Below are 20,523 nucleotides of genomic sequence, written 5' to 3'. Positions count from 1 at the left end.
AAGAAGAGACTTGCTTGGGCCAAGAAACACGAGCAATGGACATTAGACAGGTTGGAAATCTGTCCTTTGGTTTGATAAGTCCAAATTTGAGATGTTTGGTTCCAACCGCTCTGTCTTTGTGAGATGCAGAGTAGGTGAACGGATGATCTCTGCATGTGTGGTTCCCATGGAGGAGGTGTGATGGTGTGGGGGTGCTTTGCTGGTGACACTGTCTTTGATTTATTTAGAATTCAAGGCACACTTAACCAGCATGGCTACCACAGCGATACACCATCCTATCTGGTTTGCGCTTAGTGGGACTTTCAACTGTTTTTCAACAGGACAATGACCCAACACATCTCCAGGCTGTGTAAGGACTATTTGACCAAGAAGGAGAGTGATGGAGTGCTGCATCAGATGACATGGCCTCCACAATCATCCGACCTCAACCCAATTTGGATGGTTTGGGATAAGTTGGACCGCAGAGTGAAGGAAAAGCAGCCAACAAGTGCACAGCATATGTGGGAACTCCTTCAAGGCTGTTGGAAAAGCATTCCAGGTGAAGCTGGTTGAGATAATACCAAACTGTCATCAAGGCAAAGGGTGGCTACTATGAAGAATCTAAAATATAACACATTTAGATTTGTTTACACTTTTTTGGTTACTACATGATTCCATATGTGTTATTTCATAGTTCTGATGTCAAATCAAATCAAATCACATTTTATTTGTCACATACACATGGTTAGCAGATGTTAATGCGAGTGTAGCGAAATGCTTGTGCTTCTAGTTCCGACAATGCAGTAATAACCAACAAGTAATCTAGCAAACAATTACAAAACGACTACCTTATAGACACAAGTGTAAGGGGATAAAGAATATGTACATAAAGATGTATGTATTCACTATTATTCTACAATGTAGAAGATAGTAAAAATAAAGAAAACCCTTTGTTGGTGAGTACAAACTTTTGACTGGTACTGTACTGTATAATCTTAGCAACTGTTCAAGCAAGAATCAAAATATCATTGTAAGTGTCTGAGAACCCCAAAAAATGAATTTTGTTTAGAAGTAATAAAAACGTTAATCTAGATTATGTTGAATGGGCGCAGATGACGATGACTTTCTTACTGCCGCCGAGAGTATATGAAAAATGTGCTACTCTCCGTTAAATGACACAGTTCTCAAGGTAGGAATATCGCAAAAAAATCGCAAAAAATATCAATGGCTCATTCAAGAGAAGACATTCTCCTGCGTTATGACATCTGCCAGTATTAGAATCGGACATGTATGATAGAAGTTTTAACGATTTAAAAGGCATATTCCTATTAACTTCCAAAGTAATGAGAGAGACTTTATCACAGTGCTACGTCATACCGGCCGGATCTCTGCCTGCTTGAACGCCAGTAACTCAGATACACATGAAAACATGAAATGACCCAGGGAATCGATATAACATCACTCAGATACACATGAAAACATGAAATGACCCAGGGAATCGATAGAACATCACTCAGAGATGCACAAAAAACAATTTAACATTCAAATTGGGTGAACCTTTCCTTCAAACGACGGTTCTTTAGCCTAATTAAAAGCTAATTATAATTGTTAAAATGTAAAACACGTTATAATGTTTTACAGTAAAATAACATTAAATGTATATCCTATTATTGTGTGGGGATTTTTTTTCTCCATTTAAAACTTCTGTGTCAACAGACTTTTTTGTGTAGCCCTACTGTTCAAACTGGTGCACCTGGGAACCCAAAACGGTCATGTGCACCTGGGAACCCAAAACGGACCATGTGCACCTGGGAACCCAAAACGGACCATGTGCACCTGGGAACCCAAAACGGCCATGTGCACCTGGGAACCTAAAATTACATTAGCGGTGTTCCAAAAATTCATGCCCGCTATGGAGCACCCTAACACGGACCTTTATCCATGGGGGACCCTATACATCCGTGCACCTGGTGATTGAAAATGTGCACCTGGGAACCTGAAAAATTAAATACTGTCGGGTTACAGGTGAAACTTGATACCACAGCAAGGTTCTATGTAACACTGTGTAAGGGTCCTCCGTAACAATGTCACAATTCATATAGCGTCACTTGGCTTCTTACTTGGGAAGATGCTCTGCTCTGCAGACCCAGCCAACGCAGGAGTGATTATAGTGTATTAAAATCGAAGATGATGGTTGGTTTGAGTAGTTATTAGTGTCTTCAAAATTACTCTCAAGTTAAAGATTTTTAGAGTTGATCACAGCTTTGCCACGAGGACAAATACTGATATCCAATTAGACCACATGATGGCGCTATGTAATATACTGTCCTCAACCAAAGCTGTTCTGCTGAATGGTCACTCCCTATATCTGGTGATAATCTCCTAAATCAGTGGTTCCCAAACTTTTTATAGTCCCGTACCCCTTCAAACATTCAACGTCCAGCTGCGTACCCCCTCTAGCTCCAGGGTCAGCTGTACCCCCTCTAGCACCAGGGTCAGCTGTACCCCCTCTAGCCCCAGGGTCAGCTGTACCCCCTCTAGCACCAGGGTCAGCTGTACCCCCTCTAGCCCCAGGGTCAGCTGTACCCCCTCTAGCACCAGGGTCAGCTGTACCCCCTCTAGCACCAGGGTCAGCTGTACCCCCCAGGGTCTAGCACCAGGGTCAGCTGTACCCCCTCTAGCCCCAGGGTCAGCTGTACCCCCTCTAGCACCAGGGTCAGCTGTACCCCCTCTAGCCCCAGGGTCAGCTGTACCCCATCTAGCACCAGGGTCAGCTGTACCCCCTCTAGCACCAGGGTCAGCTGTACCCCCTCTAGCACCAGGGTCAGCTGTACCCCATCTAGCACCAGGGTCAGCGCACTCAAATGTTGTTTTTGCCATCATGTTAAGCCTGACACACACACACACACACACACACACACACACACACACACACACACACACACACACACACACACACACACACACACACACACACACACACACACACACACACACACACACACACACACACACACACACACACACACACACTATACGATACATTTATTAAACACAAGAATGAGTGTTTTTGTCCCAACCCGGCTCGTGGGAAGTAACAAAGAGCTCTTATAGGACCAGGGCACAAATAATAATATTATAATAATCAGTAATTTTGCCTCTTTATTTAACCATCTTACATATAAAACCTTATTTGTTCATCGAAAATAGTGAATAACTCACCACTGGTTAATGCGAAGGGTGTGTTTGAAAGGATGCACATTACTCTGCAATGTTGGGTTGTATTGGATAGAGTCTCAATCTTAACTCATTTTCTACACACAGTCTGGTCCTGTAATTAGTTTTCATGCTAGTGAGGGCCGAGAATCCACTCTCACATAGGTATGTGGTTGCAAAGGGCATCAGTGTTTGAACAGTGCGATTTGCCAAGGCAGGATACTCTGAGCGGCAGCCCTATCCAGAAATCTGGTAGTGGCTTCTGATTAAATACAATTTTCACAGAACCGCTTGTTGCAATTTCGATGAGGCTCTCTTGTTCAGATATCGGTAAGTGGACTGGAGGCAGGGCATGAAAGGGATAACGAATCCAGTTGTTTGAGTCATCCGTTTCGGGAAAGTACCTGCGTAATTCACACCCAACTCACTCAGGTGCTTCACTTTTAACATTGTCCGTTACACCTGTTACACCTGTAATCCTAGATTCAAGTCATTCAGACAAGAAAAACATCACCCAGATAGGCAAATTAAAATTATGGTCAGTAAAAAAAACTTTAAACTCGTCTCTCAATTCAAAATAATGTGTCAATACTTTGCCCCTTGATAACCAGCGGTCTTCTGTATGTTGTAAAGGCGTTACATGGTTACACGAGAGTTCAGGGGCCTTGCTTGAAAAAAGTTTACCATTTTCACTGTAGTGTCCAAAACGTTTTTCAAACTGTCAAACTTGCTGCTCTTGTCAGCAAGAACCTCTCAGTGGATGCTGCAGTGTACCCAAGTGGCGTCAGGAGCAACTGCTTGCACGTGCGTTAACCCTCCACTGTGTCTCCCTGTCATGGTTTCTCCGACATCAGTACAGATTCCAACATAAGCAGCAGCTACGTCTGGCTACATACGGACCTTTTAGTGGAATTCCTGCGAGATAGTAACGGTTAATCAAATCAAATCAAATTTTATTTATATAGCCCTTCGTACATCAGCTGATATCTCAAAGTGCTGTACAGAAACCCAGCCTAAAACCCCAAACAGCAAGCAATGCAGGTGAAGCACGGTGGCTAGGAAAAACTCCCTAGAAAGGCCAAAACCTAGGAAGAAACCTAGAGAGGAACCAGTCTATGTGGGGTGGCCAGTCCTCTTCTGGCTGTGCCGGGTGGAGATTATAACAGAACATGGCCAAGATGTTCAAATGTTCATAAATGACCAGCATGGTCGAATAATAGTAATCAGAACAGTTGAAACTGGAGCAGCAGCATGGCCAGGTAGACTGGGGACAGCAAAGAGTCATCATGTCAGGTAGTCCTGGGGCATGGTCCTAGGGCTCAGGTCCTCCGAGAGAGAGAAAGAAAGAAGGAGAGAATTAGAGAACGCACACTTAGATTCACACAGGACACCGAATAGGACAGGGGAAGTACTCCAGATATAACAAACTGACCCTAGCCCCCCAACACAAACTACTGCAGCATAAATACTGGAGGCTGAGACAGGAGGGGTTAGGAGACACTGTGGCCCCATCCGAGGACACCCCCGGACAGGGCCAAACAGGAAGGATATAACCCCACCCACTTTGCCAAAGCACAGCCCCCACACCACTAGAGGGATATCTTCAACCACCAACTTACCATCCTGAGACAAGGCTGAGTATAGCCCACAAAGATCTCCGCCACGGCACAACCCAAGAGGGGAACCGGCCAGGCAGAGACAGCAAGGGCGGTTCGTTGCTCCAGAACCTTTCCGTTCACGTTCACACTCCTGGCCCAGACTACACTCAATCATATGCCCCACTGAAGAGATGAGTCTTCAGTAAAGACTTAAAGGTTGAGACCGAGTTTGCGTCTCTGACACGGGTAGGCAGACCGTTCCATAAAAATGGAGCTCTATAGGAGAAAGCCCTGCCTCCAGCTGTTTGCTTAGAAATTCTAGGGACAATTAGGAGGCCTGTGTTTTGTGACCGTAGAGTATGTGTAGGTATGTACGGCAGGACCAAATCAGAGAGATAGGTAGGAGCAAGCCCATGTAATGCTTTGTAGGTTAGCAGTAAAACCTTGAAATCAGCCCTTGCTTTGACAGGAAGCCAGTGTAGAGAGGCTAGCACTGGAGTAATATGATCAATTTTTTTGGTTCTAGTCAGGATTCTAGCAGCCGTATTTAGCACTAACTGAAGTTTATTTAGTGTTTTATCCGGGTAGCCGGAAAGTAGAGCATTGCAGTAGTCTAACCTAGAAGTGACAAAAGCATGGATTAATTTTTCTGCATCATTTTTGGACAGAAAGTTTCTGATTTTTGCAATATTACGTAGATGGAAAAAAGCTGTCCTCGAAATGGTCTTGATATGTTCTTCAAAAGAGAGATCAGGGTTGAGAGTAACGCTGAGGTCCTTCACAGTTTTATTTGAGACGACTGTACAACCATTAAGATTAATTGTCAGATTCAACAGAAGATCTCTTTGTTTCTTGGGACCTAGAACAAGCATCTCTGTTTTGTCCGAGTTTAATAGGTGAAAGTTTGCAGCCATCCACTTCCTTATGTCTGAAACACATGCTTCTAGCGAGGGCAATTTTGGGGCTTCACCATGTTTCATTGAAATTTACAGCTGTGTGTCATCCGCATAGCAGTGAAAGTTAACATTATGTTTTCGAATAACATCCCCAAGAGGTAAAATGTATAGTGAAAACAATAGTGGTCCTAAACGGAACCTTGAGGAACACCGAAATTTACAGTTGATTTGTCAGAGGACAAACCATTCACAGAGACAAACTGATATCTTTCCGACAGATAAGATCTAAACCAGGCCAGAACTTGTCCGTGTAGACCAATTTGGGTTTCCAATCTCTCCAAAAGAATGTGGTGATCGATGGTATCAAAAGCAGCACTAAGGTCTAGGAGCACGAGGACAGATGCAGAGCCTCGGTCCGATGCCATTAAAATGTCATTTACCACCTTCACAAGTGCCGTCTCAGTGCTATGATGGGGTCTAAAACCAGACTGAAGCATTTCGTATACATTGTTTCGTATACATTGCTGCGCAACAGCCTTCTCTAAAATTTTTGAGAGGAATGGAAGATTCGATATAGGCCGATAGTTTTTTATATTTTCTGGGTCAAGGTTTGGCTTTTTCAAGAGAGGCTTTATTACTGCCACTTTTAGTGAGTTTGGTACACATCCGGTGGATAGAGAGCCGTTTATTATGTTCAACATAGGAGGGCCCAGCACAGGAAGCAGCTCTTTCAGTAGTGTAGTTGGAATAGGGTCCAGTATGCAGCTTGAAGGTTTAGAGGCCATGATTATTTTCATCATTGTGTCAAGAGATATAGTACTAAAACACTTGAGTGTCTCTCTTGATCCTAGGTCCTGGCAGAGTTGTGCAGACTCAGGACAACTGAGCTTTGGAGGAATATGCAGATTTAAAGAGGAGTCCGTAATTTGCTTTCTAATAATCATAATCTTTTCCTCAAAGAAGTTCATGAATTTATCACTGCTAAAGTGAAAGACATCCTCTCTTGGGGAATGCTGCTTTTTAGTTAGGTTTGCGACAGTATCAAAAATGAATTTCGGATTGTTCTTATTTTCCTCAATTAAGTTAGAAAAATAGGATGATCGAGCAGCAGTAAGGGCTCTTCGGTACTGCACGGTACCGTCTTTCCAAGCTAGTCGGAAGACTTCCAGTTTGGTGTGGCGCCATTTCCGTTCCAATTTTCTGGAAGCTTGCTTCAGAGCTCAGGTATTTTCTGTGTACCAGGGAGCTAGTTTCTTATGAGAAATGTTTTTAGTTTTTAGGGGTGCAACTGCATCTAGCGTATTGCGCAAGGTTAAATTGAGATCCTCAGTTAGGTGGTTAACTGATTTTTGTCCTCTGGCGTCCTTGGGTAGGCAGAGGGAGTCTGGAAGGGCATCAAGGAATCTTTGTGTTGTCTGTGAATTTATAGCACGACTTTTGATGGTCCTTGGTTGGGGTCTGAGCAGATTATTTGTTGCAATTGCAAACGTAATAAAATGGTGGTCCGATAGTCCAGGATTATGAGGAAAAACATTAAGATCCACAACATTTATTCCATGGGACAAAACTAGGTCCAACGTATGACTGTGACAGTGAGTGGGTCCAGAGACATGTTGGACAAAACCCACTGAGTCGATGATGGCTCCGAAAGCCTTTTGGAGTGGGTCTGTGGACTTTTCCACGTGAATATTAAAGTCACCAAAGATTAGAATATTATCTGCTATGACTACAAGGTCTGATAGGAATTCAGGGAACTCAGTAAGAAACGCTGTATATGGCCCAGGAGGCCTGTAAACAGTAGCTATAAAAAGTGATTGAGTAGGCTGCATAGATTTCATGACTCAAAAGACGAAAACGTCATTTTTTTTTGTAAATTGAAATTTGCTATCGTAAATGTTAGCAACACCTCCGCCTTTGCGGGATGCACAGGGGATATGGTCACTAATGTAGCCAGGAGGTGAGGCCTCACTTAACACAGTAAATTCATCAGGCTTAAGCCATGTTTCAGTCAGGCCAATTACATCAAGATTATGATCAGTGATTAGTTCATTGACTAGAATTGCCTTTGAAGTAAGGGATCTAACATTAAGTAGCCCTATTTTGAGATGTGAGGTATCATGATCTCTTTCAGTAATGACTGGAATGGAGGTGGTCTTTATCCTAGTGAGATTGCTAAAGCTAACACCGCCATGTTTAGTTTTGCCCAACCTAGGTCGAGGCACAGACACGGTCTCAATGGTGATAGCTGAGCTGACTACACTAACTGTGCTAGTGGCAGACTCCACTATGCTGGCAGGCTGGCTAACAGCCTGCTGCCTGGCCTGCACCCTATTTCATTGTGGAGCTAGAGGAGTTAGAGCCCTGTCTATGTTGGTAGATAAGATGAGAGCACCCCTCCAGCTAGGATGGAGTCCGTCACTCCTCAGCAGGTCAGGCTTGGTCCTGTTTGTGGGTGAGTCCCAGAAAGAGGGCCAATTATCTACAAATTCTATCTTTTGGGAGGGGCAGAAAACAGTTTTCAACCAGCGATTGAGTTGTGAGACTTAGCTGTAGAGCTCATCACTCCCCCTAACTGGGAGGGGGCCAGAGACAATTACTCGATGCCGACACATCTTTCTAGCTGATATGCACGCAGAAGCTATGTTGCGCTTGGTGATCTCTGACTGTTTCATCCTAACATCGTTGGTGCCGACGTGGATAACAATATCTCTATACTCTCTACACTCGCCAGTTTTAGCTTTAGCCAGCACCATCTTCAGATTAGCCTTAACCTCGGTAGCCCCGCCCCTAACCTCGGTAGCCCCGCCCCCTGGTAAACAGTGTATGATCACTGGATGATTCGTTTCGTTAATGTGATTGGATGTTAATTATTTGACTAGGTTACCTGCATTTGACATTGTGTCATTATTTCGTTGAACACTAGATGGTTTAGTTGTGTTGTTGGCAGTGAAACGAGGCTACTCAGGCGAGAGAGAAAAAAACCTCACCCAAATGTATAGCCCTGTTGTAAATTAGAAATGGAATGTTTGAAAATGCGAAGGAATAAAATGACAATTTTTTTAATGTATTATGATTTTTTAATTTTTTTTTAATGTGAATCACATTTTCATTTGGCGTACCCCCGACGGCATTACGCATATCTCTGTTTGGGAATACCTGTCCCAAATGGATAGTTTTGCACTTCTCAAGGTGGAGAGGATAATTGAAAAGTGACACCAAAAAGCCTCTTCGTAATAATCTTGGGTATTGTAAAACATCGGCCGATTCGGCTTTAGTCTTATGAATAATACAGGACAGGTCAGATAAACACACTTCAGTACATCATAACCCCATGACATACTTGGCTGTGACCAACTGTGGAGTTCCAGGTCTCCGGTAGCCTCTGGAACTGCCGATCTGCAGCCAACAAGGCAGAGTTCATCTCAGCCTATGCCTCCCTCCAGTCCCTCGACTTCTTGGCACTGACAGAAACATGGATCACCACAGATAACACTGCTACTCCTACTGCTCTCTCTTCGTCCGCCCACGTGTTCTCGCACACCCCGAGAGCTTCTGGTCAGCGGGGTGGTGGCATAGGGATCCTTATCTCTCCCATGTGGTCATTCTCTCTTTCTCCCCTTACCCATCTGTCTATCGCCTCCTTTGAATTTCATGCTGTCACAGTTACCAGCCCTTTCAAGCTTAACATCCTTATCATTTATCGCTCTCCAGGTCCCCTCGGAGAGTTCATCAATGAGCTTGATGCCTTGATAAGCTCCTTTCCTGAGGACGGCTCACCTCTCACAGTTCTGGGCGACTTTAACCTCCCCACGTCTACCTTTGACTCATTCCTCTCTGCCTCCTTCTTTCCACTCCTCTCCTCTTTTGACCTCACCCTCTCACCTTCCCCCCTACTCACAAGGCAGGCAATACGCTCGACCTCATCTTTACTAGATGCTGTTCTTCCACTAACCTCATTGCAACTCCCCTCCAAGTCTCCGACCACTACCTTGTATCCTTTTCCCTCTCGCTCTCATCCAACACTTCCCACACTGCCCCTACTCGGATGGTATCGCGCCGTCCCAACCTTCGCTCTCTCTCCCCCGCTACTCTCTCCTCTTCCATCCTATCATCTCTTCCCTCTGCTCAAACCTTCTCCAACCTATCTCCTGATTCTGCCTCCTCAACCCTCCTCTCCTCCCTTTCTGCATCCTTTGACTCTCTATGTCCCCTATCTTCCAGGCCGGCTCGGTCCTCCCCTCCCGCTCCGTGGCTTGACGACTCAATGCGAGCTCACAGAACAGGGCTCCGGAAGGCCGAGCGGAAATGGAGGAAAACTCGCCTCCCTGCGGACCTGGCATCCTTTCACTCCCTCCTCTCTACATTTTCCTCCTCTGTCTCTGCTGCTAAAGCCACTTTCTACCACTCTAAATTCCAAGCATCTGCCTCTAACCCTAGGAAGCTCTTTGCCACATTCTCCTCCCTCCTGAATCCTCCTCCCCCTCCCCCCTCCTCCCTCTCTGCAGACGACTTCGTCAACCATTTTGAAAAGAAGATCGACGACATCCGATCCTCGTTTGCTAAGTCAAACAACACCGCTGGTTCTGCTCACACTGCCCTACCCTGTGCTCTGACCTCTTTCTCCCCTCTCTCTCCAGATGAAATCTCGCGTCTTGTGACGGCCGGCCGCCCAACAACCTGCCCGCTCGACCCTATCCCCTCCTCTCTTCTCCAGACCATTTCCGGAGACCTTCTCCTTACCTCACCTCGCTCATCAACTTATCCCTGACCGCTGGCTACGTCCCTTCCGTCTTCAAGAGAGCGAGAGTTGCACCCCTTCTGAAAAAACCTACACTCGATCCCTCCGATGTCAACAACTACAGACCAGTATCCCTTCTTTCTTTTCTCTCCAAAACTCTTGAACGTGCCGTCCTTGGTCAGCTCTCCCGCTATCTCTCTCAGAATGACCTTCTTGATCCAAATCAGTCAGGTTTCAAGACTAGTCATTCAACTGAGACTGCTCTTCTCTGTATCACGGAGGCGCTCCGCACCGCTAAAGCTAACTCTCTCTCCTCTGCTCTCATCCTTCTAGACCTATCGGCTGCCTTCGATACTGTGAACCATCAGATCCTCCTCTCCACCCTCTCCGAGTTGGGCATCTCCGGCGCGGCCCACGCTTGGATTGCGTCCTACCTGACAGGTCGCTCCTACCAGGTGGCGTGGCGAGAATCTGTCTCCTCACCACGCGCTCTCACCACTGGTGTCCCCCAGGGCTCTGTTCTAGGCCCTCTCCTATTCTCGCTATACACCAAGTCACTTGGCTCTGTCATAACCTCACATGGTCTCTCCTATCATTGCTATGCAGACGACACACAATTAATCTTCTCCTTTCCCCCTTCTGATGACCAGGTGGCGAATCGCATCTCTGCATGTCTGGCAGACATATCAGTGTGGATGACGGATCACCACCTCAAGCTGAACTTCGGCAAGACGGAGCTGCTCTTCCTCCCGGGGAAGGACTGCCCGTTCCATGATCTCGCCATCACGGTTGACAACTCCATTGTGTCCTCCTCCCAGAGCGCTAAGAACCTTGGCGTGATCCTGGACAACAAACTGTCGTTCTCAACTAACATCAAGGCGGTGGCCCGTTCCTGTAGGTTCATGCTCTACAACATCCGCAGAGTACGACCCTGCCTCACACAGGAAGCGGCGCAGGTCCTAATCCAGGCACTTGTCATCTCCCGTCTGGATTACTGCAACTCGCTGTTGGCTGGGCTCCCTGCCTGTGCCATTAAACCCCTACAACTCATCCAGAACGCCGCAGCCCGTCTAGTGTTCAACCTTCCCAAGTTCTCTCACGTCACCCCGCTCCTCCGCTCTCTCCACTGGCTTCCAGTTGAAGCTCGCATCCGCTACAAGACCATGGTGCTTGCCTACGGAGCTGTGAGGGGAACGGCACCTCAGTACCTCCAGGCTCTGATCAGGCCCTACACCCAAATAAGGGCACTGCGTTCATCCACCTCTGGCCTGCTCGCCTCCCTACCACTGAGGAAGTACAGTTCCCGCTCAGCTCAGTCAAAACTGTTCGCTGCTCTGGCTCCCCAATGGTGGAACAAACTCCCTCACGACGCCAGGACAGCGGAGTCAATCACCACCTTCCGGAGACACCTGAAACCCCACCTCTTTATTAAGGAATACCTAGGGTAGGATAAAGTAATCCTTCTCACCCCCTCCCTCCCCCTTAAAATATTTAGATGCACTATTGTAAAGTGGTTGTTCCACTGGATGTCATAAGGTGAATGCACCAATTTGTAAGTCGCTCTGGATAAGAGCGTCTGCTAAATGACTTAAATGTAATGTAAATGTAAATGACCAGGTGTCGATCAGATTACAGTACTATATTTGCACATTTTACACGAATATTATTCATTTTGCTGTTCCAGTACCCAACCTCACAGCCTGGGAACAGCGGATTGACGGTATGATTTACAACAACATGTTTTCCCATTCATGTCAACATTCTCTGATGTGTGAACTGTTAACGGAGTCTAGTTGATAGGTATTCGACTAGCCGGACTGTTCCCCGGACTCCATGTGTAGTGGATTTGTACAATGCACAAACAATGCTATTGAACCTGACATTGGTGTCTGTCTGTATTCCTTTACCCAACATATCATACTGGAACATGAACCTCCAACCATCTTTGTGGTACCATTTGAAAGGCCACATTTGATTGTATTCCCATTTGAGTACATTTATCAGTTAGAATATGACACCCACCCTGCATGTCTCAACCGATGTCGGGCACGACAGAAATACATCAGATGGTGTCAAATAGGGTTTAAGCTACATTTGCGAAAATGAAAAAAATAACTGCGTTTGCGCCTTTTTTTAGATAGGCCTAATTGACGTTTTAAGGTTAAAAAAAAATGTTTTTAAAGAATACAATAAGTACATATTTTTTTTAAAGGTGGAGTTTTCAAAATAAGTCAACTTTGAACACATTTATCTGTTTGAATGTTTTGCCATAAAAACAAGTCACCACTTCTACAATGGGCACATGTGTATGGAAGGTTTGGTTCAAATGAAAAGGGGTGCTGTCAAAAAGTGCTCCGAATTCAAATGGACGTGTACATAGCATGGCCTCACGGGCTCCATCCTACTTCTGACACCAACGTAGCGATTATATGCGAACAGCGACAGTGTAACGCCGGGGATCTCGATCCAGGGTCTCCCAGAACGCAGACCTGCTAACCACGACAGCTCCAATAAGTTGCTACAGTAGGCTATATATGCATTTCTTGTGGCCATGTTGCAGCCTACACATATTTATTAGGCCTACTTTGAAACTCTATTACAGCCAATAAAATGAGGTATTTGGATGCAGTTCCCCGTGTCTCCATGCGTAATTGTCCGTGGCCGCATTGGATTGGTTGACTATTCAGACAATGACATGTTTATTTAATGTCTTGAATAAATAATTGATATATTTGAAATGGTTTTAAATATATTTGCTAGTACTCCAATATTCCGGGTGTTTCGGATGTCATTTGTTACCCAGATATAATTGCGCTGACATGCCCCCAGGAGCTGTTATTTCTAGGTGGCGTCCAGAGGTGCGATATGTCCGCAGAAACATTTTCTATACATTTTTCCGCCGTGCGTTTTGAGTAATGTCCATAAAACAGAGCGTGTTTCTGACTTGGTTACTATGAATGTGCGCTCTGGGCGGACGATGCAGATTAGTCATTTACATCTCACATGCCCACATGCACGTCTGTGGGTAGGCATTTTTCGGGGTTGCATGTTCATGGATAAAAAACAACCAGCATGGTCGTGGATACAAATGGAACTTTCAACCACAGCAACATGAGATCTTACGCGACAGAGACAGCGGAAGAGCCTGGCGCAACTAACATGATTTCGGAGGCGCTCGTTCCACACTTGCTGAAGATTGTGCAAGAGGCAGCGGAGGCGGTGTCCCCCACTTCGCAGTCTTCAACTCTGCTGATGGAGAACAGCACCGGGTGCGGGGAACAAATTCGGAACTACGACAAGGTGGAGAAAGTATTTATTGGAGCGATCCTCACCACGCTCACGCTGTTTACTATCTGCGGGAACTTGCTGGTGGTGATTTCGGTGTGCTTCGTGAAAAAGTTACGGCAGCCGTCCAACTATCTGATCGTGTCTCTGGCGGTTGCCGATCTTTCAATCGCGCTAGCAGTTATGCCGTTTGTCAGTATAACGGACCTTATTGGGGGGCAATGGGTTTTTGGCCGAGTCTTCTGTAATGTTTTTATTGCCATGGACGTGATGTGTTGCACTGCATCCATAATGACGCTGTGCGTAATTAGCATAGACAGGTAAGTGCGGTTCCAATTCCTATTTCCCAGTGATTGACGGACTGAAATAGGTGCCGGCATTGTGCCGAAAATCTACCCCATGACAGAAACCCACCCCTTTCTAATTTCCTTAATTTTGTTGCCTGGAGTCAAATACTTTGTGGCACACATCCGAGTCAAATAGGATAGGCAACTGAAATTAATAATTCATGCATGTGTGTTATATTAAACATAGAGGAGGGAGTAAAATGTTGGCAAGTGTAACAGTATAATTTTAAACCGTCCCCTCGCCGGGCGCGAACCAGGGACCTTCTGCACACATCAACAACATTCACCCACGAAGCATCGTTACCCATCGTTCCACAAAAGCCACGGCCCTTGCAGAGCAAAGGGGGAACAACTACTTCAAGGTCTCAGTGCAAGTGAGGTAACCGATTGAAACGCTATTTAGCGCGCACCGCTAACTAAGCTAGCCGTTTCACATCCGTTACACAAGCAATAAACATTTCAGAACTACTATGGCACTGGACACCCCCGGGTGCGGGCAGGTGCTGAAGGGGGGCGCCTTATTGAAACAAATAGCCAAACCGAAAACTGTAGGTTAAACTGACAACGGAGTGAAGAGCAGAAATCTCAACTAGCAAGCAAGTAGCAGCAATGAAGAATGGGGGGGGGGGGGGGGTTCTGTCAGGGGAAGATTTTCGGGCCAACACCGGTACTCATTTTGGTGCCAGTACTGTTTATATTTAGGTGCAGGAGCTCCGCAATACTTTTGAAATAATATTCTATAAGAGGAACAGGATCTCAAGCAGTAGATCATTTGAAGTGCCGGTACTCAGCTCCAGCTCTGGTGAAGCACTGCATTGCATTTAATTTATTAAATAAAAATAGTGGTTTGTGTTTTGTGCACACATAGGCTACTTGATGAAATTGTGTGTTAATATTCCCATACGGGTAGTGCACCAATTGGTCAACTAAATTAAACATATATATTCAAAAAAATCTATCATATATATTTACATAGTTAATTGAGTGGGTAACACTTTCCCCTCCAGAACTATATTTTCCCCCTGCAGCTGGATTGAGCCCTTTGTTCTGCTGGTTACTATCTGTTCTGCCCTGCTGTCTCTGCTGCTCTACTCTGTCTCTCTGTGGGTAGGCATTTCGGGTCTCTGTCTCCCTGCTAAAAAACCCAGCTACTCTGTCTCTGCTGCTCCCTCTACTCTGTCTCCTGCTGCTCCCTCTACTCTGTCTCTGGCGCTCGTTCCACTCTGTCTGCTGTGCAAGACTCTGTCTCCCTGCTGCTCCCTCTACTCTGTCTCAACTCTGCTGATGCTCCCGGGTCTACTCTGTCTCCCTGCTGCTCCCTCTACTCTGTCTCCTCTCACGCTGTCTCCCTGCTGCTCTGTCTCTGCTGCTCCCTCTACTCTTTCTGTGCTCTGTCTGCTCCCGTCTATCTCTGTCTCTGCTGCTCCCTCTACTCTGTCTCCGTTTGCTGCTCCCCTACTGTCTCTCTGCTGCTCCCTCTACTCTGTCTCCCTGCTGTCTCCCTCTACTCTGTCTCTGCTGCTCCCTCTACTCTGTCTCCCTGCTGCTCTACTCTGTCTCTGCTGCTGCTCCCTCTACTCTGTCTCTCTGCTGCCCTCTACTCTGTCTCCCTGCTGCTCCGGCTACTCTGTCTCCCCATGCTGCCCTCTACTCTGTCTCTTAATGTGCTCCCTCAAATACTCTGTCTGCTGCTCCCTCTACTCTGTCTCTGCTGCTCCCTCTACTCTGTCTCCTGCTGCTCCAGTATACTCTGTCCCTGCTGCTCCCTCTACTCTGTCTCTGCTGCTCCATCTACTCTGTCTCCCACGCTGCTCCCTCTACTCTGTCTCCTGTTCCCTCTACTCTGCTCCTGCTGCTCTCTACTCTGTCTCCTGCTGCTCCCTCTACTCTGTCTCTCTGCTGCTCCGCTACTCTGTCTCTGCTGCTCCCTCTACTCTGTCTCTGCTGCTGTCTCTGCAAATGCTCAAACCGACTCTGTCTCTGCTGCTCCTCTACTCTGTCCTGAAGAATCTCTGTCTCTGCTCTCTACTCTGTCTCTTTGCTGCCCTCTACTCTGTCTCTGCTGCTCCCTGTCTCCGCTGCTTTTGACTCTGTCTCTCTGCTGCTCCCAAGCTACTCTGTCTCCCTGCTGCTCCTCTACTCTGTCTCCCTGCTGCTCCCTCTACTCTGTCTCTGCTGCTTCTACTCTGTCTCCCTGTGCTGCTTGGTCCTAAATTAAACTCTGTCTCTGTCTCCCTCTACTCTGTCTCTCTGCTCCCTCTGTCTCTCCCTCTACTCTGTCTCTGCTGCTCCCTGTCTCCAGCTGCTCCTACTCTGTCTCCCTGCTGCTCCTCTACTCTGTCTCTGTGCTCCCTCTGCTGCCCTCTACTCTGTCTCCCTGCTGCTCCCTCTACTCTGTCTCTCCCTCTACTCTGTCTCTATCCCCTCTACTCTGTCTCCCTGCTGCTCCCTCTACTCTGTCTCTGCTGCTCCTCTGTCTCCCTGCTGCCCTCTACTCTGTCTCTGCTGCTCCCTCTACTCTGTCTGTCTCTACTCTGTCTCTCTGCTGCTCCCTCTACTCTGTCTCCCTGCTGCTCCCTCTACTCTGTCTCTGCTGCTCCCTCTACTCTGTCTCCCTGCTGCTCCCTCTACTCTGTCTCTCTGCTGCTCCCTCTACTCTGTCTCCTGCTGCTCCCTCTACTCTGTCTCTGCTGCTCCCTCTACTCTGTCTCTGCTGCTCCCTCTACTCTGTCTCTCTGCTGCTCCCTCTACTCTGTCTCTGCTGCTCCCTCTACTCTGTCTCTCTGCTGCTCCCTCTACTCTGTCTCTGCTGCTCCCTCTACTCTGTCTCTGCTGCTCCCTCTACTCTGTCTCCCTGCTGCTCCCTCTACTCTGTCTCTCTGCTGCTCCCTCTACTCTGTCTCTGCTGCTCCCTCTACTCTGTCTCTCTGCCTCTACTCTGTCTCCCTGCTGCTCCCTCTACTCTGTCTCTGCTGCTCCCTCTACTCTGTCTCCCTGCTGCTCCCTCTACTCTGTCTCTCTGCTGCTCCCTCTACTCTGTCTCTCTGCTCTCCCTCTACTCTGTCTCTGCTGCTCCCTCTACTCTGTCTCTCTGCTGCTCCCTCTACTCTGTCTCTGCTGCTCCCTCTACTCTGTCTCTGCTGCTCCCTCTACTCTGTCTCTGCTGCTCCCTCTCTCTGTCTCTGTCTCCCTGTGTCTGCTCCCTCTACTCTGTCTCCCTGCTGCTCCCTCTACTCTGTCTCTGCTGCTCCCTCTACTCTGTCTCCCTGCTGCTCCCTCTACTCTGTCTCTGCTGCTCCTGTCTGCTCCCTCTAATCTGTCCCTGCTGTCTCTACTCTGTCTGCTGCTCCTACTCTGTCTCTCTGCTCCCTCTCTGTCTGCTGCCCTCTACTCTGTCTCTGCTGCTGCTCCTGCTGCTCCCTCTACTCTCTCTCTGCTGCTCTGTCTCTCCTCTGCTCTCCCTGCCTCCTCTACTCTGTCTCTGCTGCTCCCTCTACTCTGTCTCTGCTGCTCCCTCTACTCTGTCTCTGCTGCTCCCTCTACTCTGTCTCTGCTGCTCCCTCTACTCTGTCTCTGCTGTCTCCCTCTACTCTGTCTCTGCTGCTCCCTCTACTCTGTCTCTCTGCTGCTCCCTCTACTCTGTCTCTCTGCTGCTCCCTCTACTCTGTCTCTCTGCTCCTCTACTCTGTCTCTCTGCTGCTCCCTCTACTCTGTCTCTCTGCTGCTCCCTCTACTCTGTCTCTCTTTTGCTCCCTCTACTCTGTCTCTCTGCTGCTCCTTCTACTCTGTCTCTGCTGCTCCCTCTACTCTGTCTCCCTGCTGCTCCCTCTACTCTGTCTCTGCTGCTCCCTCTACTCTGTCTCCCTGCTGCTCCCTCTACTCTGTCTCCCTCCTTCTGCTCCTATCCTGCTGTAATAATAGTAACTCAAGCTTGTAAGGAGTTTAGAATTCCATTCTCAAAAGTATAGCCCAGCTGTAGTAGGCTACATTATAATAACATTGTTAAACAGTATCTTGTTATAATCGCTATAGTTCATTTGGGGTGAATAACTTCCCAGTGTTTGTTTTATGTTCATGTAATGTATTTACAGTAGTATGTTCTGTATGTATAAACAGTTTATGTTTAGCAGCTAATGAATGATATGTGTTTTTGATGTTTGTTCTGAGGTACCTGGGCATAACCAAGCCTCTGACCTACCCTATGAGGCAGAATGTCTGTTGCATGGCCAAGATGGTGCTGTCCGTGTGGCTCCTCGCTGCCTCCATCACCCTGCCCCCCCTCTTCGGCTGGGCCCAGAACGTAAACGACAACGAGGTGTGTCTGATCAGCCAGGACTTTGGTTACACCATCTACTCCACCTCAGTGGCGTTCTACATCCCCGTATCCGTCATGCTCATTATGTACTACCGCATCTACCGCGCCGCCAAGCTCAGCGCCGCCAAGCACACCATCACGGGCTTCCCGCGGGTCGGGGAGGAGGCGGCGCGGGGGGAAGAGGAGGAAGCCATGGAGGAACAGGAGGAGGAAGAGGACAGCGTGGACTGTGTGTCGGCCGCTCTGAGGCTCCACAGGGAGGTGGAGGAGCGATTCTCCCGGCTCGTGAGGAGCAACCGGAGGAACACGTCCATCTTCAAGCGGGAGCAGAAGGCAGCAGCCACCCTGGGGATCGTGGTAGGAGCCTTCAGTGTCTGCTGGATGCCTTTCTTCTTACTGTCCACGGCCAGACCCTTCATCTGCAGGGCGGACTGCCCTAGCTGTGTGCCCTTGTGGGTGGAGAGGACCCTGTTGTGGCTGGGCTATGCCAACTCCCTCCTCAACCCTTTCATCTACGCCTTCTTCAACAGGGATCTGAGGACCACCTACAGCAACCTGCTGCGCTGTCGTTATCGCAACATCAACCGCAAGCTGTCCGCCGTCGGGATGCACCAGGCCCTCAAACTGGTTGAAAAGACTCACTCTGTTATCTAAATGTGACCATGGTATTGTTGTTGTGGTATTGTGGCAGCTGCTATCTAAATGGTGTTATTGTTGTGGTATTGTGGGAGTTGCCATTTAAATGGTGTTATTGTTGTGGTATTGTGGGAGTTGCCATCTAAATGGTGTTATTGTTGTGGTATTGTGGCAGCTGCTATCTAAATGGTGTTATTGTTGTGGTTTTGTGGGAGTTGCTATCTAAATGGTGTTATTGTTGTGGTTTTGTGGGAGTTGCCATCTAAATGGTGTTATTGTTGTGGTATTGTGGCAGCTGCTATCTAAATGGTGTTATTGTTGTGGTTTTGTGGGAGTTGCTATCTAAATGGTGTTATTGTTGTGGTATTGTGGGAGTTGCTATCTAAATGGTGTTATTGTTGTGGTATTGTGGGAGTTGCTATCTAAATGGTGTTATTGTTGTGGTATTGTGGGAGTTGCCATCTAAATGGTGTTATTGTTGTGGTATTGTGGGAGTTGCCATCTAAATGGTGTTATTGTTGTGGTATTGTGGGAGTTGCCACACTGAGAAAGTCTTAGGTCAATGGCATCTGCTTGCCTGGTCCACTACTCAAGATCTTACATGTCCAGACAGTCTAAAACAGGGCTCTGTCACGACTTCCGCCGAAGTTGGCTCCCCTGCCTGTTCGGGCGGTGCTCGGTGGTCGTCGTCACCATCCTACTAGCCGCCACCGATCCTTTTTTCGTTTTTCTGTTTGTTTTGTCTTATTAGTTGCACCTGTGTCTATTTGCGTGTGCTAGATGGGCTTCCTTATTTAAAGTGCATATACCCGCCCTTGTTTTGTGCAGGATTATTCTTGTGTTATTTAGGTGTGTTCGTGTTCTGGACCTGGTACCCTGTGTTGTGGGTTGGTGTTGTGGGTTGGTCCCTGTGTTGTGGGTTGGTCCCTGTGTTGTGGGTTGGTCCCTGTGTTGTGGGTTGGTCCCTGTGTTTTGGGTTGGTGTTGTGGGTTGGTCCCTGTGTTGTGGGTTGGTCCCTGTGTTGTGGGTTGGTCCCTGTGTTTTGGGTTGGTCCCTGTGTTGTGGGTTGGTCCCTGTGTTGTGGGTTGGTCCCTGTGTTGTGGGTTGGTCCCTGTGTTGTGGGTTGGTGTTGTGGGTTGGTGTTGTGGGTTGGTCCCTGTGTTGTGGGTTGGTCCCTGTGTTGTGGGTTGGTCCCTGTGTTGTGGGTTGGTCCCTGTGTTGTGGGTTCGTGTTGTGGGTTGGTCCCTGTGTTGTGGGTAGGTCCCTGTGTTGTGGGTTGGTCCCTGTGTTGTGGGTTCGTGTTGTGGGTTGGTCCCTGTGTTGTGGGTAGGTCCCTGTGTTTTGGGTCTGTCCCTGTGTTTTGGGTTGGTCCTTGTGTTGTGGGTTGGTCCCTGTGTTGTGGGTTGGTGTTGTGGGTTGGTCCCTGTGTTGTGGGTTGGTCCCTGTGTTGTGGGTTGGTGTTGTGGGTTGGTCCCTGTGTTGTGGGTTGGTCCCTGTGTAGTGGGTTGGTCCC

General features: G+C 47.6%; 1 protein-coding gene across 1 annotated transcript; it reads left to right on the top strand.

Annotated features, from left to right (window-relative positions):
- Positions 1–13,046: 13,046 nt before the first annotated feature.
- LOC124047529 (5-hydroxytryptamine receptor 7-like) lies at positions 13,047–19,942 on the top strand. The gene is made up of 2 exons (XM_046367836.1): positions 13,047–14,032; positions 18,227–19,942. Exons 1-2 carry the CDS (start codon positions 13,500–13,502, stop codon positions 19,026–19,028), a joined length of 1,335 nt encoding a protein of 444 aa, XP_046223792.1. The 5' UTR covers positions 13,047–13,499; the 3' UTR covers positions 19,029–19,942.
- The last annotated feature ends 581 nt before the right edge of the window (positions 19,943–20,523 follow it).

Source organism: Oncorhynchus gorbuscha, linkage group LG11 (genome assembly GCF_021184085.1).
Source record: "Oncorhynchus gorbuscha isolate QuinsamMale2020 ecotype Even-year linkage group LG11, OgorEven_v1.0, whole genome shotgun sequence".
In the NCBI taxonomy this organism is placed as follows: Eukaryota; Metazoa; Chordata; class Actinopteri; order Salmoniformes; family Salmonidae; genus Oncorhynchus; species Oncorhynchus gorbuscha.
This window is presented reverse-complemented; position numbering and strand designations above follow the sequence as displayed.

What these genes read in the sequence shown, in the direction of transcription:
- LOC124047529 (XM_046367836.1), top strand. Translation starts at nt 13,500, where the DNA reads ATGGTCGTGGATACAAATGGAACTTTCAACCACAGCAACATGAGATCT. An exon ending in TGCGTAATTAGCATAGACAG is followed by an intron (nt 14,033 to 18,226) that starts GTAAGTGCGGTT and finishes GTTTGTTCTGAG; the next exon opens with GTACCTGGGCATAACCAAGC.